This window comes from Gymnogyps californianus, chromosome 5 (genome assembly GCF_018139145.2).
Source record: "Gymnogyps californianus isolate 813 chromosome 5, ASM1813914v2, whole genome shotgun sequence".
Lineage (NCBI taxonomy): Eukaryota > Metazoa > Chordata > Aves > Accipitriformes > Cathartidae > Gymnogyps > Gymnogyps californianus.
This window is the reverse complement of record NC_059475.1, coordinates 6,691,077-6,706,186: the sequence shown is the minus strand read 5'-3', so window position 1 is coordinate 6,706,186 and position 15,110 is coordinate 6,691,077. Positions and strand designations below refer to the sequence as shown.

Genomic DNA, 15,110 nt, shown 5'->3' with positions numbered 1-15,110 from the left:
AATGTGTATCCAACGTACGGAATATGTTAGAGGAAAATGTTGTACAATTAAAATGTCTGGCAGAGCGCTGTGAAGAAGCTTGCTCAATAACCTGAGGCCAGTGGTTTCAGTTTCCCTTGCTCGTGTCCCTGAAACATTTTTGGTCAGAGAGCACAGCTGGAGGAGCTCTCTACCACTGAGGCCACCTCGCACCTCTCTATAGGAACGTTTCACTTCCTTTAACTTGGGTAAGCTTTAACCATTCAGGCTGAGGTTTTCCATCGCAGTATCTGCCAAAAAATAATTTTGGGAGAGCTTCAACAACGACAACAATGGGTCAAAAGCCTAGACCAGTGAAAAATGAGTAGTGTAGCAAAAAGTCAGAATTTCTACATTAGCTTAGTGAAGAAGTTTTAGTGCTTTCATTCTTTCAAGTGTCAAGTTTGGCAAATAAGTTGTTCACGTGTTAGGAATGTACATTTGCCATTCCTGTGAAACGCGTCAAGCTTGGCCGATGCTTACAGCTTTGGAAAATATCACCTTACAGATGCTCCACAGATATTTTTTTCAGTTTGGCAGTGAAATTGTCAAAAATATTCCTTTCACACTGAGTACGCTCCAGAGCTTGGGTGAGGGATATAGCAGGACCATTGCAAAACACAGATGAGGAAAGTACTTTCCATGTAAAATTAGCAGGCTCACAGGACACAATACCAAATATAGCACCATCCGTGTGCTTCAAAAATTGTGTAATTCTAATCTCAAACAACCATTCCCCTAGGACTTCTCTCGCCTGGCGATTTCAGATTATTCTGAAGTTTGCAAAGAAAGAGCTATAATAATAATATGATTGTTCTTCCTCAAGTGATGGGACGTGTCACTGACGTCCCCAGACTGATGTATAATTGAGCATCAGCTCAATATTCATACTTTCCATTATTCCACATATCATCATTTTGCACAAACTCAAATCATGTTCATATCATACCAGTAGCATACAAGAGATCTAGAAAAAAACTGCTGAGGAGTCATTTGTCCATGTGGAGAAGCTAGGACAAATTGGGATGCTGCAGGAAGAACCTCTTTGTTAACCATCTGTTTAAAACTACTCCAGTCAGGTATATTTTAAGATTTTCAGAGACATTTGCAAAATCAAATTAATTTCCTTCAATAAAAGGCAGTGCTGTAGCCATTCATTAGTGCAGGCAAAACCACATAACAACAACTAAACCCTGTGATTCTTCTTTTTGGCCTCAGTATTCATAGACCAAGCTCACTTTTTGTTAAAATAATCAAGATTTCCCGCCCCCCCCCCCATTTTTTTCCCCCAGACTAATCTTGCCAGGACCAATTTTCCTAGACGACACTGAAACAGATATCACCTAAGTTTTAATGGCTCCGGTGCATTCAGCCAAGAACTCAAGGGATTGGTAATGTAGACAGAAAGCGAAAAGGCAGGAAATTAGTCACGGAGCCCAAAGCACAGCTTCTCACCAGGACACTTTCGGGAGTCTGCCAGCTGTTAATGCAGTTTAATTTCATTCCAGAGGACACTGGAATCCACAGTTGTGGGTCACATTTGGTACTTTACAACTAATAGTGATTTTCTTCCACAGCTGAAAGAATTCCAGAGAAGAACATCCTAAAATACCGCACGGTGGCCCTGGACCTCTGAACCCATCCTCGTCTTTTTTTATATTTGTTTATTCATAGGGATTTTAAAATAGCACAGGGAGGTTAAAATAGTACAGGATTTAAAGCCAAGTGAAATGGTTGCCCGTGCACCTGAAAGCAAGCTGCTACAGGGACTTGGTAGTGATTTTATTGTTACAAATTGCATTTGTAAGCATTGTTAGCACATTAAAGCTGAAACGACTACAAGTTTACTAGTGTAAATGAATCTTAGGTCAAGATATAACTTTTATTAAGCTGCCTTGCTAGAAAGCATCATCAGTAATTGTTTTCTCCCTTGTATTTGCACTACCGCTTCTCTATGTACATTTATGATAGCACATACACACACCACACATACCAGGAGCTATAATATTGAAAGAGTTGGTAACAAGTAAGTGGTACTAAGATTTCCTCAGAAATCGGTTTTTCTATTGTAAAACTCTGTTTTTAATGCTTATAACTTCAGCAAAATATAATCTTTTGGGCTGACTTTTTTTTATGCTGAAGGTTCCCTTACATTGAATTTATGAGGAGAACAGTCAGTCAAAAGGATCGGCTGTGTCTTAGAACAAAACTGAGCATGGGAGTACACTTTTTGCTCATGTTTGAAAAAATTCCAGCAAAGGCTCTAATTCTTCTAATTTTGGTGACTGAGGTGATGTCAGAAATATGTTTTGGTGAATCCCTCCCCCCCTCTAAGCTTGTTGAGGTACAAGTCCATGAGGAGACTTGGTAACAGACCTTGCTACAGCTTCACAGCTGAACCTGTCCCCACTGCTGCAGGAGGTCACCCGCGGATGCAGCGATCTGGGGAGAGAGACGAGAAGGAAAAATGAGCTGAGCCGTTCCTGTGCTCTCTGTTAGAGCCTCTGTCCCGGGCCCCAGAGGAGGAGAGATGTGAACTGAAGGGTGGGAGCTGCTGTCGAGAAGGAGAAAGAGATGCATTCCCTGGGGAAAAACTCAGGGAAACTGAAGTGGGGACTGGGTGGTAGAAAGAAGGTAGGTCTGGAGACTGAGTAAAACCTGCTGCTGGCTGCAGAGGAAGCTGGAGCCAAGTAAGGGGAGCTGGGGTACCCGCTTGGCAAGAAGAGTTAATAGTTTAGTGATAGCGGCCTGGCACTGGGAGCTGAAAGCAAAGTGAGAGAGCTCCAGAAAACACTGAGGCTCTTCTAACTGAATAATCAGACCACAGACCCTTTTTTTTCCCTTTTGTATAAACGGCCAGAAACTGCCAGCAGGTGCCTTGCACTGAGACACGATCAGCAACCCCTGCCATGTCATCTCTGGGGCGACAAATCACACTGCTGCCAGGGCAGCAGTGTGATTTATTTCCTGAGGGGTGTCCAGAGCAGAAGGTGCTGAGGGGAGGGGTGGCCCAGGCCCAGAGAGCCCCCAGCCGCCGAGCTCCCGGGCTCTGCACAGCCGTACCCCCAGCACCAGCCGCTCGATGGGCCTCTGCCCTGCTCCCACCTCACACACCGCCTGCTATCACCCGAAACGTTCACACAGTGTATTCAATTCTAATTCACAGGAAAAAAATCATTTTATCGTTGAACAGAGAGCATGCAAGCCTTTATAACCCCCCACCACGACAGCACTCTGTCCCCTCCACTGATTTCAGCCGGGCCGGCTGCGGTACCACAAACTGGCAGCGTGCGACCACCGATCTCAGAGCTGTCAACTGCCGTGGCTCGGCTGATTTCAGAAGCAAAATAACCCTGATGACTGTGATTCCCCAGGCTCTTCGGTAGCAACTTTGGGTCTTACATATTTCAGACTTTTTGTGGGGTTTTAATAATGGTACATGTTAACTTGCAGAACGAGGAAATGAGGTGCGATCTGAAAAGCACTGCTGGTGGCAGATACAAAAGACCATTTGGACAGGTACACCTGCCCTTCGAAGTTACTGTAACACACAGAAATAGATGTGGGGTAATAACTTCCTTTTCTCTACGAAAGACCTATTTCAGATTTATACTCCCCGAATACAACACTGCCTGCCTCCTTGCTCTCTTCTCACTAATTTCCACTTGTAATATCTCATAAGTTTGCCAGTTTACCAGTTTGTATGCACAAATAAACACACACACACGTTCAACCCAAAGATGTTGCACGGTAATGGGTAAACAGGACAAAGATGCTATTTCTTACTTTTTTGTTTTGCATAAATTTTGCATTTATTCTAGTTTTTTGCAAAGCTCGAAACATTAGTGGCTGAAGTCAAGCATTCTCTTAAATGTTGAATCAGAGCTCTTATTCTTACAGTAAAGACATAATTGGTTTCCCTTGCTTTTAGTCTGAAGCTGCTTATTCTTAAGAGAGTGCACAATAAGGTGTGAAAAGATTTTATCTATTTCATAGAATAATCGTTTTGTTTAAATCACATCTAGCTTACTTGGTATTTCAGCTAATATTCAGTTAACTTCTCCAATCATCAATCACAGAGATTACATACTAGAAATGAGACCATAAACATTTGAAAAATGCAGATGGCATCATTTATAAAACACCTATACCTCTTTTTATTCCTTCATCCCTTCAACGGACAGGACCAATAAAAACTATTACGTATTCCAAGCAGCTTTCAGAATGGGAGCTCTGGGAGATTTCAGCTCGTGACTGAGGGACATGCTGCACTTCCAAGAGATGTAAAGGGCCAGGTTTGGTGGGGTTTCTTCCCCTCTCTCTAGATAGAGGTAGCAAGTAAAAAATGCAACGTGCTCATAAAAAAGCAAACCCAGACACTACATAGTTACAACATTTTTCAACAGTTGCAAAGTCTGCAAAATTCCAACCACTAGTATTCCTCTCCCCTTTGGCTAAGGCTAGTTAGAGACTGTCCAAGAAACACAACGCACATACCCAAATATAAGCTATCCACATAGACCATCGTTTATACTCTACCCTGTGTTTCAAAGAAGTTGTGGTATGATTGACAAGCTGTTGAATTTCACAACATGTTCACAAAATGAAAAAAGTGCAATCCTTGAGGAGAGATACTATCTCACCTCATTAAATTCCTTTTTGAGACTACTCCATGGCCTGCTACTCACTGCTCCAGTGTGTTTAACTCAATACACATCCTTTCACACACTTGAAAGATGGGGAAAAAATAAAATATGAATGTTTTCCTTTTTCTCTATTAAAAGTTACGAAATTAAAATAGCTTTACGTATGCTGCGTGAACTGCCAAGAACATCCTTTGAAAGACAAATTTAAGCTTCAGTGTTGGTGCAGGTAAATAACCATGTGAAAACTAATGGAACATCTTAAGTTTCAACTTTTCCTTCCTAGTCTTTCTTGCCGTCTTGCTAATAAATATTTTCCTAATCTTCCTTATATAAAACAAGGAGTAGAGGAATATTAGTACTTCAAGGAATATACCAACAGATTTTTCCCCACTTTGGGAAATAAATATACGCACCTGGAATTTAACTGCAGCTCCAGGAGCCCCAGGTTTCCCCGAGTACATGGACTGTGGAGTCCTCTTGTTCAAATTCCCGTGCTACTGTGCTTGCTAGAAGTTCTACCTCATACAGGATGCCCCTTCTGCAGCCAATGGACATGGGCTGTGGTGTTGGGTTTTGGGGTGGTTTTGGCTTTTGTTGCAAACACCTGCTTTGCCACAGCACTGCAAAACAGTGCACGCTCAGCATACATGTCTGGGACTGTCCTTGATTTCGGTATAACAAATCTGCCAACCCTTATAGCTGACCTGTGGAGAACATTCAAGGAACAATCCATTTGGTCTTCCTCCCAACCAGACCCCCTGCAGTGGAGGCCGTCACGTGGCCTCACACCTCCAACTCTATGGAGCCGAGGGAGACAAAAGCTAAACTCAAAATGTTTCTGTAAGTAACCTGGAAGAGCAAACTTTTCTCTGTGTAAAAACTGTCAATGATGTGAATCCCGCTAAGGTACTGGGAATTTATCCTTTCGCAGACTCTGCAGCATATTCAGGAGTCAACACTGCCTACTGACTGAAGAGATGTTTAACCTTTACAGTACCGCTATGATGTGGAAATTGCAAAATTTCAAGGAAACTGAATTGTTCACTGATACTCTCTAGGCAACTACTAAAACTGAGAAATGGTTTAAGAAAAGCAGCTTCTTAGGCTTTTTTTGTGTTTAGCTATTTTTAATACTTTGTATTAAAAAAAAAACCCCAAACCAAACAAGACAGAAAGTGGTAAATATAGTTAAATCCTGCCTGGCAAGCCTATAAACTCTGTCCTCGAAGTTCCAGTTCTCTCACATGAATTCACTTCCAGTGACAAGCGCAGCCAGCATCCTTAGTGGTTTATTTTTCTTTTTAAAGGTGCAGGCTGGTACATGAATAGATACATAAATCATACCTCATGTTTCAGAGAAGAAAGGCTCCAAGTTCCCAGCCCTTCAGTGGCATCTCGATGCAGCCAAGAGCTTAGTCTTTGAGCTACTGCAGGAGTAACCTTTCCCCCTTGACATTTGCCAATGTACTCTGTAATGACACTGTGGTAAATATGCCAAAAGCTGAAAATGCATTGTGTACAGCTCCAAGTATTACTAATCTTGGGAAACGTATGGAACGCAGCAGCAGTTCGTATCTGGGAGGAAAAAAAATCCAGTGCAGCTTGTAAAGTTATTGCTATTAAAAACATGCCCTCACTTCGTGTCTTAAAATCTTCCTTTTGATTTGAAACTTTTTATAGTTTGTCTGAGCTCAAATTTTTACCTGTTCTGAACAGCATTAAGAAAATCTGTTCACATATGTACAGATGCATTTGTATAGTGACATATCTACCATGACTATGGAAAGCAAATGGTTCCTTCTCTCTCTCCCCCCACACCGCAATTGATTTATTTGATGTTTCTAGACCACTAATCACGTACAGCGCTTTCCAATGGGCACTTTGTAGCCTTTCTTGACGTATGGTGCCCAAAACTGACATACGCTACAGAAGCCCTACTCCATCAAATGGAACAGAAGGACTACTTCATCTCTTCTGCAGGTTAGACTTCTCTTTGGACTCAGTTGAAAGCAATGTTTGCCCTGATCCCAAACCCATCTGCCAGCATAGGCTCACATTCAGCCTGTGATCGGTACCAACCCTACCCAACCCAGGTGGTTATTTCCCTACCTTGCACTCGAAGAGCTGCCGAGCTGCAGTATCCTACAGGAAACCCTGATGCAATGACTGTGGATGCTGAAGAAATATGAAGGAAACGGACTGCAGAGAGTGGCTTGGCTCGCATGCTTTTACTACATTGCTGCTGGAGACTGAGTATTAGCCTAGACGAACTAGTCATCCGACCCTTTAAAGCATTTTTTATGTTTTTACCATTTCTCCTATTTGTCAAGGTCATTTAGAATTGTAACCCTGGTCCTTCAACACATTTCCAGTCAACCCCTGGTTGGTGTCATCTGCAAATTTAATGTGGCTATTCCTTTCCATCATAGCCATGGATGAAAATAAGGAACAGTATTGCATAAAGCACAGACCTTTGCAAAGCCTATCTTGATATATCATTCGGTCTTGATAGTAAACCATTACAGCTACCCTTTGACTATTTTTTAAAGATGACACTGTTCCCTAGCGCATTCATGAAAATGTCACGTGCAACAGGTTCAAATGCTTTATGCTAAGAATATGAATGTGACTACTTCGTTTAATACTAAATATGCCAAAGAAAATGATGAAAAACACAGAACAAACTTGCATACTTAGAGCACAAGCCAAACCACTGTCTTTACTACACTGCATAAACCTTTAAAAATATTAAAAAGGCATAATCTCCATGAACAGAAAGAAGTGGAAAAAAATTTTAGAGCCATGATTAAAATAAAGTGATTCATTTGCAGCAATAAAGCCATACAAAATGGGGAGAAACTTGCAGCATTTACATACCAGCTCAATGCTGTATCCATAATAAATGTTTTTACTATTAGCAAAGAGGAAATTGGCTGACAATCATACTGCCTTTCTGCAGTTGACTATCAGATATTACTTATACCAGGTGCATATAGTAAATTGCAGAGTGTAGATTATATGGTGACTTCCTCATCATTTTAGCACAGAATTTCCTGCAGCCTTTTTAATCTTTATGCTTTACGTATTAGTAATTGTGTTTTTTTTTCAGAGAGATCTTAGAGCTTAATTCAAATATACTGGTGCCAGTTTTAATCCTTTTAGTAGCTGCAATAGATCTGAAGTCTCATTTTCTAACACTTATGTCTGACATACGCATGAACTACTTCTAAATAACTCATATTTGTATGAAAAGCAGTGAAGGACTTTTTCTCCTGACTGGTCCCAGAGACCATCACAGCCAGGTAAGTACAACAGTGGTAGGAAAGAGACAAGTAATAGGTCTACACTAAAATAAGCAGTAGTTATAAAGATTTCCTTGCCCTCAGCCCCAGACGAAAATGTTACATGCTGTCCAATATTTACAATTTGACAAATTATCAGGTCCATAATTCTTCGGAAAAGGGACAGGAAAGCATGCATCATAAAACCAAAAAAAGATCCTGTGATGTGAAGATATTTAAGTTCTTCCACTTAACAATATTTTTAAAAAAGTCTGTATGAAAGCCTTAGAAAATTGTGTGCCCCGCAGGGCACGTTATTCTCCCATATACCCAACAACAGGAACTTTATTCCCATTTTTATCCACAAAACCCCTTCAGCCTGAAAATCTATCAAGAAGCTGCACTGAACAGGGACTGTACTCTTTGCCAGTATTTCCTGGTGGTAATTGATCCCACTCATGTTCTTCATTATTTGATCAAGTCAGCATAGCACGCTTTTTCCCACTGCGCAACCACAGTTAATATAGTTTCCATTGTACTATAGCAGGAATCTAAGAACATACGCTCTGAAAGCCAAAGGAGTAAGAAAGATAGGAACGAGCCATTAGTGCCTGGGCGGCCTTAGGTCTCATTTGCACAGCACAGTTGCAGTTGCCAAACTAAAAATCTTTGTGTTTACAAATGTAGCTGAACAGTTCATAAGGGATAAAAACAAAGGTCTTGTAGAATTATTTTGTGTCTTTATTGATCATTTACATTCTGCCTAATAAAACCCCAGATCTATGTGCTTTTCAAAACGTCAAGAATGAAATACTTTTGAAAGAATTAATGCGTCACTGCCTCTTTCAATTTCAGAACAATAATTTGGGGAAAAAAAAAAAAGAGAAAAAAAGAATCCCATTTCTTGATCATACCAGGTTAGTCATAAAAAGCCACCTACATTAGAGTTTGCACAAAATGAGAAGATGGCCTTTGCCCAGTTCCTGCAGACGGTGTGCATGCATCAGCAAACACTTGGAATTATTCAGCATTTACTATGGAGGTTGGGACAGTGCTGGTCAAAACCTTCTGTACTGAAATCACATGGGAAAGAAAGTCTAGACATCATAGATTAACTTACTTCATCTAAAATTTGTCTACAACTTGTGTTTTAATGTTTGTTGAAAGCCAAGTGTATTTTTGCTGTATTGTGAATTATGTATATGGCAGCCTAACTTATGAGGGCAGCTCTTACTAATTATTACTACAGGATAAATTCAAATGACAAAACTCTCTTAGTAAAAAACAACTTTTAACTTCTTCCCCTTAAAATTATCATCTCTCAGGACCTAGAAGAGAAACTGAAAGCACCTTTGATGCTGTTAACATCCTGATTCAAACTTCAGTGGAACTGGATATATATCCAATATCATATTATCACATTTTAAACGACAATCATCATCTGAAACCTTTAACCTTAGGTTAAAACCTTAACCTAACCTAAGGTTAAAAATATTAAGTAGCACCAGGTACTATCTCTGCTGAATCTTTTTCTCCTCCACCCAATAGGAAAATATCATTGTGATATTATTTAATTTCCCCCCACACCTCCCATCCTGTTGTTGGGATGCCGGCATCTTGGAAAATGAGCCTCAGCAAATGCAATGCAATGCCGTGAGAGGCTGGATACTGGAAAGCACCTGGCGTACTCAGTGTCTCCCACAAGCTTCCTCTACCACACACAAAATCTGAGTTACAGAGAGACTGCACATGGTGGTAAATCACTCCTGTGACGTTTGTTGGGGAGAACACAAGTAAACAGGATGGAAAAAAAGAGTATCTTTGAGACATCAGAGCTGGAGAAGTAGAAGATGGCCCTTTTGCTGCTCTTTTGGAAATATCTTGTAAGCTGGACTGAAACAAGCCTCAATATACACAAATGGTGGACTTTGCATACTACACGGATACGATCTGGCAGTGTTTTTAAAAGCGGAATCTTGACATATTGCCATAGAACTATTTATAGTCACTTCCATCATGCAGTGAAAATCTGACCTACTCTTCTTTTCGGGTTTGACACACGCTTGACATCTAGTTTTTTGAATCAGAAATTATGATGAAAAAACATCATAAAAGCAACACGAAAAGCAAATAACCACTTGCAAAAAAAAAAAGAAAGAAAAAAAGAAAAAAAAGAGCCACTGCTGTGATAATGTCAGCAGTGAAGGTTAACCTCTAACTCCAGCAGTCTGGCGAGCTTGCTCTTATATTTGTTGAACCAGCATGCAGGGCTGGCATTCCATATCATCGTCTGTAATACTATACCGCTGGGATATGATTAGCTACTTAAGGGCATGTAATTTGCAGTGTGTAACTCCACTGACCAGAAGGAAGCGAATTCTAAACTTACCCCGACACACAATGAGAAACAGGTCTTAAAACAGCCAGCAAGCAAACTCACATGCTTTATAACTGCAGCCTTTTTTGTAACTGAAACCTGAGAAAAGCTGGGAGAAGCTGTCCGTCATAACGAGCCAGGTCTTCTCTGAGAATATGAGGAAGAGTAGAATGACACTACTAAACAAAGCCAAAGTTAATGCAGGCCCTTGTTTAGTTTAGCTTTTATAAACACATTTCTTCAGATCTACCATGGAAAACAGAATTTGCAAAAGCATTGCCCAAAGAATAAAACATATCTTTGGTGTATATTTTACCTGGACAACTCTGCTGGAGAAGAGCGGTAGCAGAGGGGAGAACTGGCCTCCAAAACTAGAATTGTATTTAGATGCTGAGAGTAAGCACTGTGTAAATGTGTGCGTACAAAGGCAAATCACAACCAGTTAGACTTCATAATGGGGGGAAAAGGTAGCATTACATCTGAAATACTGAAATCTCAGCTATTGATACCTTTGCTAATAAACATAACCAGAGATCTAGACTAATTTGCCTGGGCATTAATTAAAGCAATGTTTGATTTACATCGATCCCCTCAAAGGCTACAAAACATCTTGCTAGCTTCCACAGCTTCTTCATTTTTCCAAATAAAAATTCTTATTACCTGAGAAATCAAGTCTAGTTTCCCTGAATGAGGTTTGCATTTTCACCACATTCATTCTGGGAATATGCCCAACCCTCCAAAGTAGTAAACAGTGTAGTTTATTCTTGCCAAAGCTAAAGTAGACGTGAACTTTTATATCACTAGGGGAAAAAAGTTTCATTCTGAACTATGAAGAGTCTGTTATATGATCCACTGAAATGAATGGAAATATTACTCATCACTTAAGTTTTAAGCCAGATATAAAAGGCTGAATCATAAGAACTGACTTTTCTTTAGGAGAACGGGTGCTAGGAGCCAAGGAATATTTGACCTGCAGAAATTGGGAAAGATAACTGGCCCCTTCAGTTGTCCCTAAAGTGCCAAACAAAGCTCAGATGCAGGAGATACCTAGGGCCACATAATTTCCCATTTCTCATCTTTCCGGGGAAAAAAAAAACAAACAAACTTTCTTTTCTTTGTTAGAATAAAAAACACCCCCAAAAAGGAGCATAAACCAATCGTGGATTTGCCTTTTGCTGAGCTCTGAGGAAACTGATACCTGAATCTGAGTTTCACACCATCAGCCTGCCTCTAGTTTTTTTTTTTTCTAAAGCGATACCCTATTTTAATGGATACCGTCTTAACTCTGAATACAGATCCACAACTTTCTGCAACAGCAGGTCTCACAGGGACGCTATCAAGAGCAACAGCAGAAATCCTGCAAGTTTTCACATGTTTCATGCTCACAATCTGAAAGGCTGCCAAAGAAATGATGAAGTGCATCATGACAAACCTAGTGGGTTTATAATTATTCACTTAAAAGGGAGAGTGATTTGTACTGGGTAAACGTTACACTGCCAGTTGCACAAAACGCTTCATGAGCAAAAGACAGTCAACTACTGCAATAAGTATGGGACGCAGAGCAAACACAACCTGAACTTCAGCACTAGACACTGCTATGCTACGCAGTTACTTTTTAACAGAAGGCCATGGAAAGCGCAAGTTTTTTATTTCGGTTATAACTCCCTTGCAATTCTAAATAATCTTTCTAAAAATAAAAATTTAAAAACGGCATACACACACTTGCATTGTCACATAGACCACTGCTGGCCCACAAGGCTCATTTTTGAGACCTACTAACCCTTTCCGGAAAGAAAAGGCTTTTAGGAAAGTAAACGCAGCCCAACCAGTTGAACTCCTCTCAGGTCCAGAGGTTAGAAGAGGGAAAGAGTAACCACGGGTTCCTGGTGTGCATGCACAGCCTGGCACTGAGCACCAAGAGCGGTTGCCACTGCTCCAGCTGGGTAGACCTGGTCCTCACACAGGGACTTCTACCCGGGACTGTCAGTGTCAGACTCCTTGCATTTGAAAGAAGCATGACAGATGTGGTTTTAATTCCTACCTGGTAAAAATAAATCTTCTCGCATTTCTGCTCTGGCTTCTTCAGAGAAGCATCGTTTTTTCAACCACTCAGCTTCATATTCGCTTGCGTGTTCATCAGGCCATGTAATAGAGATCTTCCAACATAAAACAAAAGATAATTTTAGAACGAAAAAATTCAAAACCCACCACTAGAACAACCAAAAAACCCCTTAGAGATTGCAGACATTGTAATATTTAGATCAATAATATCATAGTTAAGCTTTCTCTGGAGCATAATGGCAAACAAGTAATGAAAACCCAACTTGAACATCATCCAAATTCTGACACCTTTTATCAATGGTCATTTTCACATGAACCCATGACCTAATTTGCTGCTTTGTGTGGGCTGCTTTCACTGTGGGAGCTGCGCTTAGCAGAAAGAGGAGAATCACAGAAGCTGGCACATATTACTGGGGAGAGCGCTTCACCACGACTCAGAAGAGGGCAAAAATATCTTCCAAAACACTGACAGCTTGTTAAAAAAGAAAAAGGACAAGAAAAACAGACAAAAAAGAAATGCTAGGAGAGAAATCCCCCTCCTAGTTTTGAAAAGTCTTCCCTCTTTCAAATACATTTTAAAAAGGTGTTGTTTCTTTTAATTCCTGAAAAAAACATGGAAAGAAAGCATATGGCTTTGCTTGTCATGAACTGAAAGAGCTCAGTGCAGCACACAGCCTCAGCTGAATCCTCAAGGCTGTTGAGTAGGTATCGATTCCCATTTTGCATAATTCCACTCGTTCACACGATGGTAAAACACCAGTATCAGTTTAGGATTAGTGCTGTGCTTTCATCAGCTCCTGAGTGTAAGTGGAAGCAGACAATCCCTCTACTATCATAATACATTTGCCTATTCGAAGCATGAATTTACACGGCATTAATTTTGGTAACGATCAACTTGGGAGCCCAGAATTCCTCAATACAGAGCCCTACCCCGCGGCTCAGCCGTGCTCCCGCACAGGTCAGCCTCTGCAAACTCACCCTGCAGCGAGGCTGCCCCAGCTGCTACAGGGCTGACTGCTGCTTCTTTAACATGTTTAAAATATCTTTAAGCGTAAAATGAAGGAAATGAGTTTGCATATCATAGGAGCCATGTACTAATTTTAATAAAATCTATAAAATCGAAATGATATATTAGGTTTTTATATGGCAGGAAAGATTAAAATGCATAAGGAGGGCAGTTCCTGTCCTCTCGTGCCCAATAGCCCCCTCTTTTTCATGAACAAATGTTAATGTAGATAGGTAGATATAGACACTAGGCCAACTCTGAATATTTGGTTCAACTTTGGTTTGAGTGCTTGCTGAAGTCTTTTGCACATTGGAAACTAGCTAATAAACTGATATTTTTGTTATGGATTAAGGTCATCATCACTTTGCCATTCGTTTTTCTGATTTTCAAGCCATTTACTTATAGAATAAAGAGGGGAAAAAAGTGTAAGTGTAATTAAATGTGTGGAGAATGCCTATATTTTCTTTTCAACATCTGGCGGTGAAGAAACATACAGCAGAATTTTAAAAAGCACAATTATATTCTAAAAACCGAAGCCTGGGTTTCTGTGGCCTCTGCATAACATCTATAAAGTGAATTTTCATATAAAGGTGGGAAGATCTGAGTTCCCCAAATTGCGATTATTCCCAAAAGCTTTGGAAATACACGGTGGGGTTTGCAGATAAACAAATTGCGATTACAGTATAACCTGGGATTGCCTCTAATTTACAGATCAACAAGCATTGTGAGGCAAGTTTCACGAGAGGGCGAATGAAGGTTTGCTTCAAATACCTTTTTCCTATCTGCCAGAGTGACTTCCTTCACCACGATGTTCACATCCAGGTCCTCGAAGACCAGCCTGCGCGCCCCGGCCGAGCGCAGGAAGCAGCAGGGACACTGGCAGTTGTCCCTCAGCCAGACGCAGGGGTAGCGGCTCTCGCTCCCGTCCTCCCACTCCACGCGGACGAAATGACCCGCGTCCAGAGCTTCCACCTTCTGTATCCCCGGGTTCATGCTGAGCGGCCGGGCGGTGCGGACCTCCGGAGCAGCGCCCCGCCAGCGATGGCGAGTGGTCCCGGTGAGCGGGCTCCTGCCCTTCTGCGCCGGCGGCAGGCAGCACGCCCTGCCTCCGGGGACTTTGGCCCTCGGCAGGACGTTAGCCACCGCCCTCCACATTTCCAGTTCTTTAATGAAACCGTCGGAGGGAGAACGCCTTCGTGGAGTTCCTGAAACACCATGAAGAGCAGTTCATTACTGAAGGAGTCAGTATAGCAAAAAGACCATTTTAAGATGATTCTCCCCTCCCTTCCTGCTACCTAGGCCTTTAGGAACATTCATTATCTGTTGCTTACATTTTTTGAGGCACAGAGGGTGTACCCAGGCCCATCTATTCAAAAATCCCTTAGTTTAGCAGGGCTTCAATTTGATTCATCATCTTGGCTGTCTTTTGTTTCTGCAGTCACATTGAACTGATATGTATTGCGCAAATAGTCTCTTTTTAAAAGATACCTCCAGATGAGTTCCACAAATCAAAAGTAGGAGCTACTACCAACCTTGTTCAAAAGCTAAAGCTTTAAAGCACACATACCCTAATTCCTGCTGTGGATACTATGGAAAAGAGAACACAGACTTCACCTCCCTGCAAGGAAAAGCTTTGTAAACATGACTTTAGCTACAGCAACAGAGTTCTGCAAGAGCTCCTTTCTCCTTTCACAGCCAGACTGCTTTCTATAGATATACTC

General features: G+C 41.2%; 1 protein-coding gene across 1 annotated transcript in view; it reads right to left on the bottom strand.

Annotated features, from left to right (window-relative positions):
- Positions 1–14,544, bottom strand: part of BBOX1 (gamma-butyrobetaine hydroxylase 1) — a 38,910-nt gene extending 24,366 nt beyond the window's left edge. Inside the window, exons 1-2 of the mRNA XM_050897549.1 lie at positions 14,161–14,544; positions 12,364–12,478 (exon numbers count right to left, since the gene is read on the bottom strand). Coding sequence (XP_050753506.1) covers positions 12,364–12,478; positions 14,161–14,544 — 499 coding nt within the window. The remainder of the gene's footprint in view (positions 1–12,363; positions 12,479–14,160) is intronic.
- Positions 14,545–15,110: the final 566 nt, after the last annotated feature.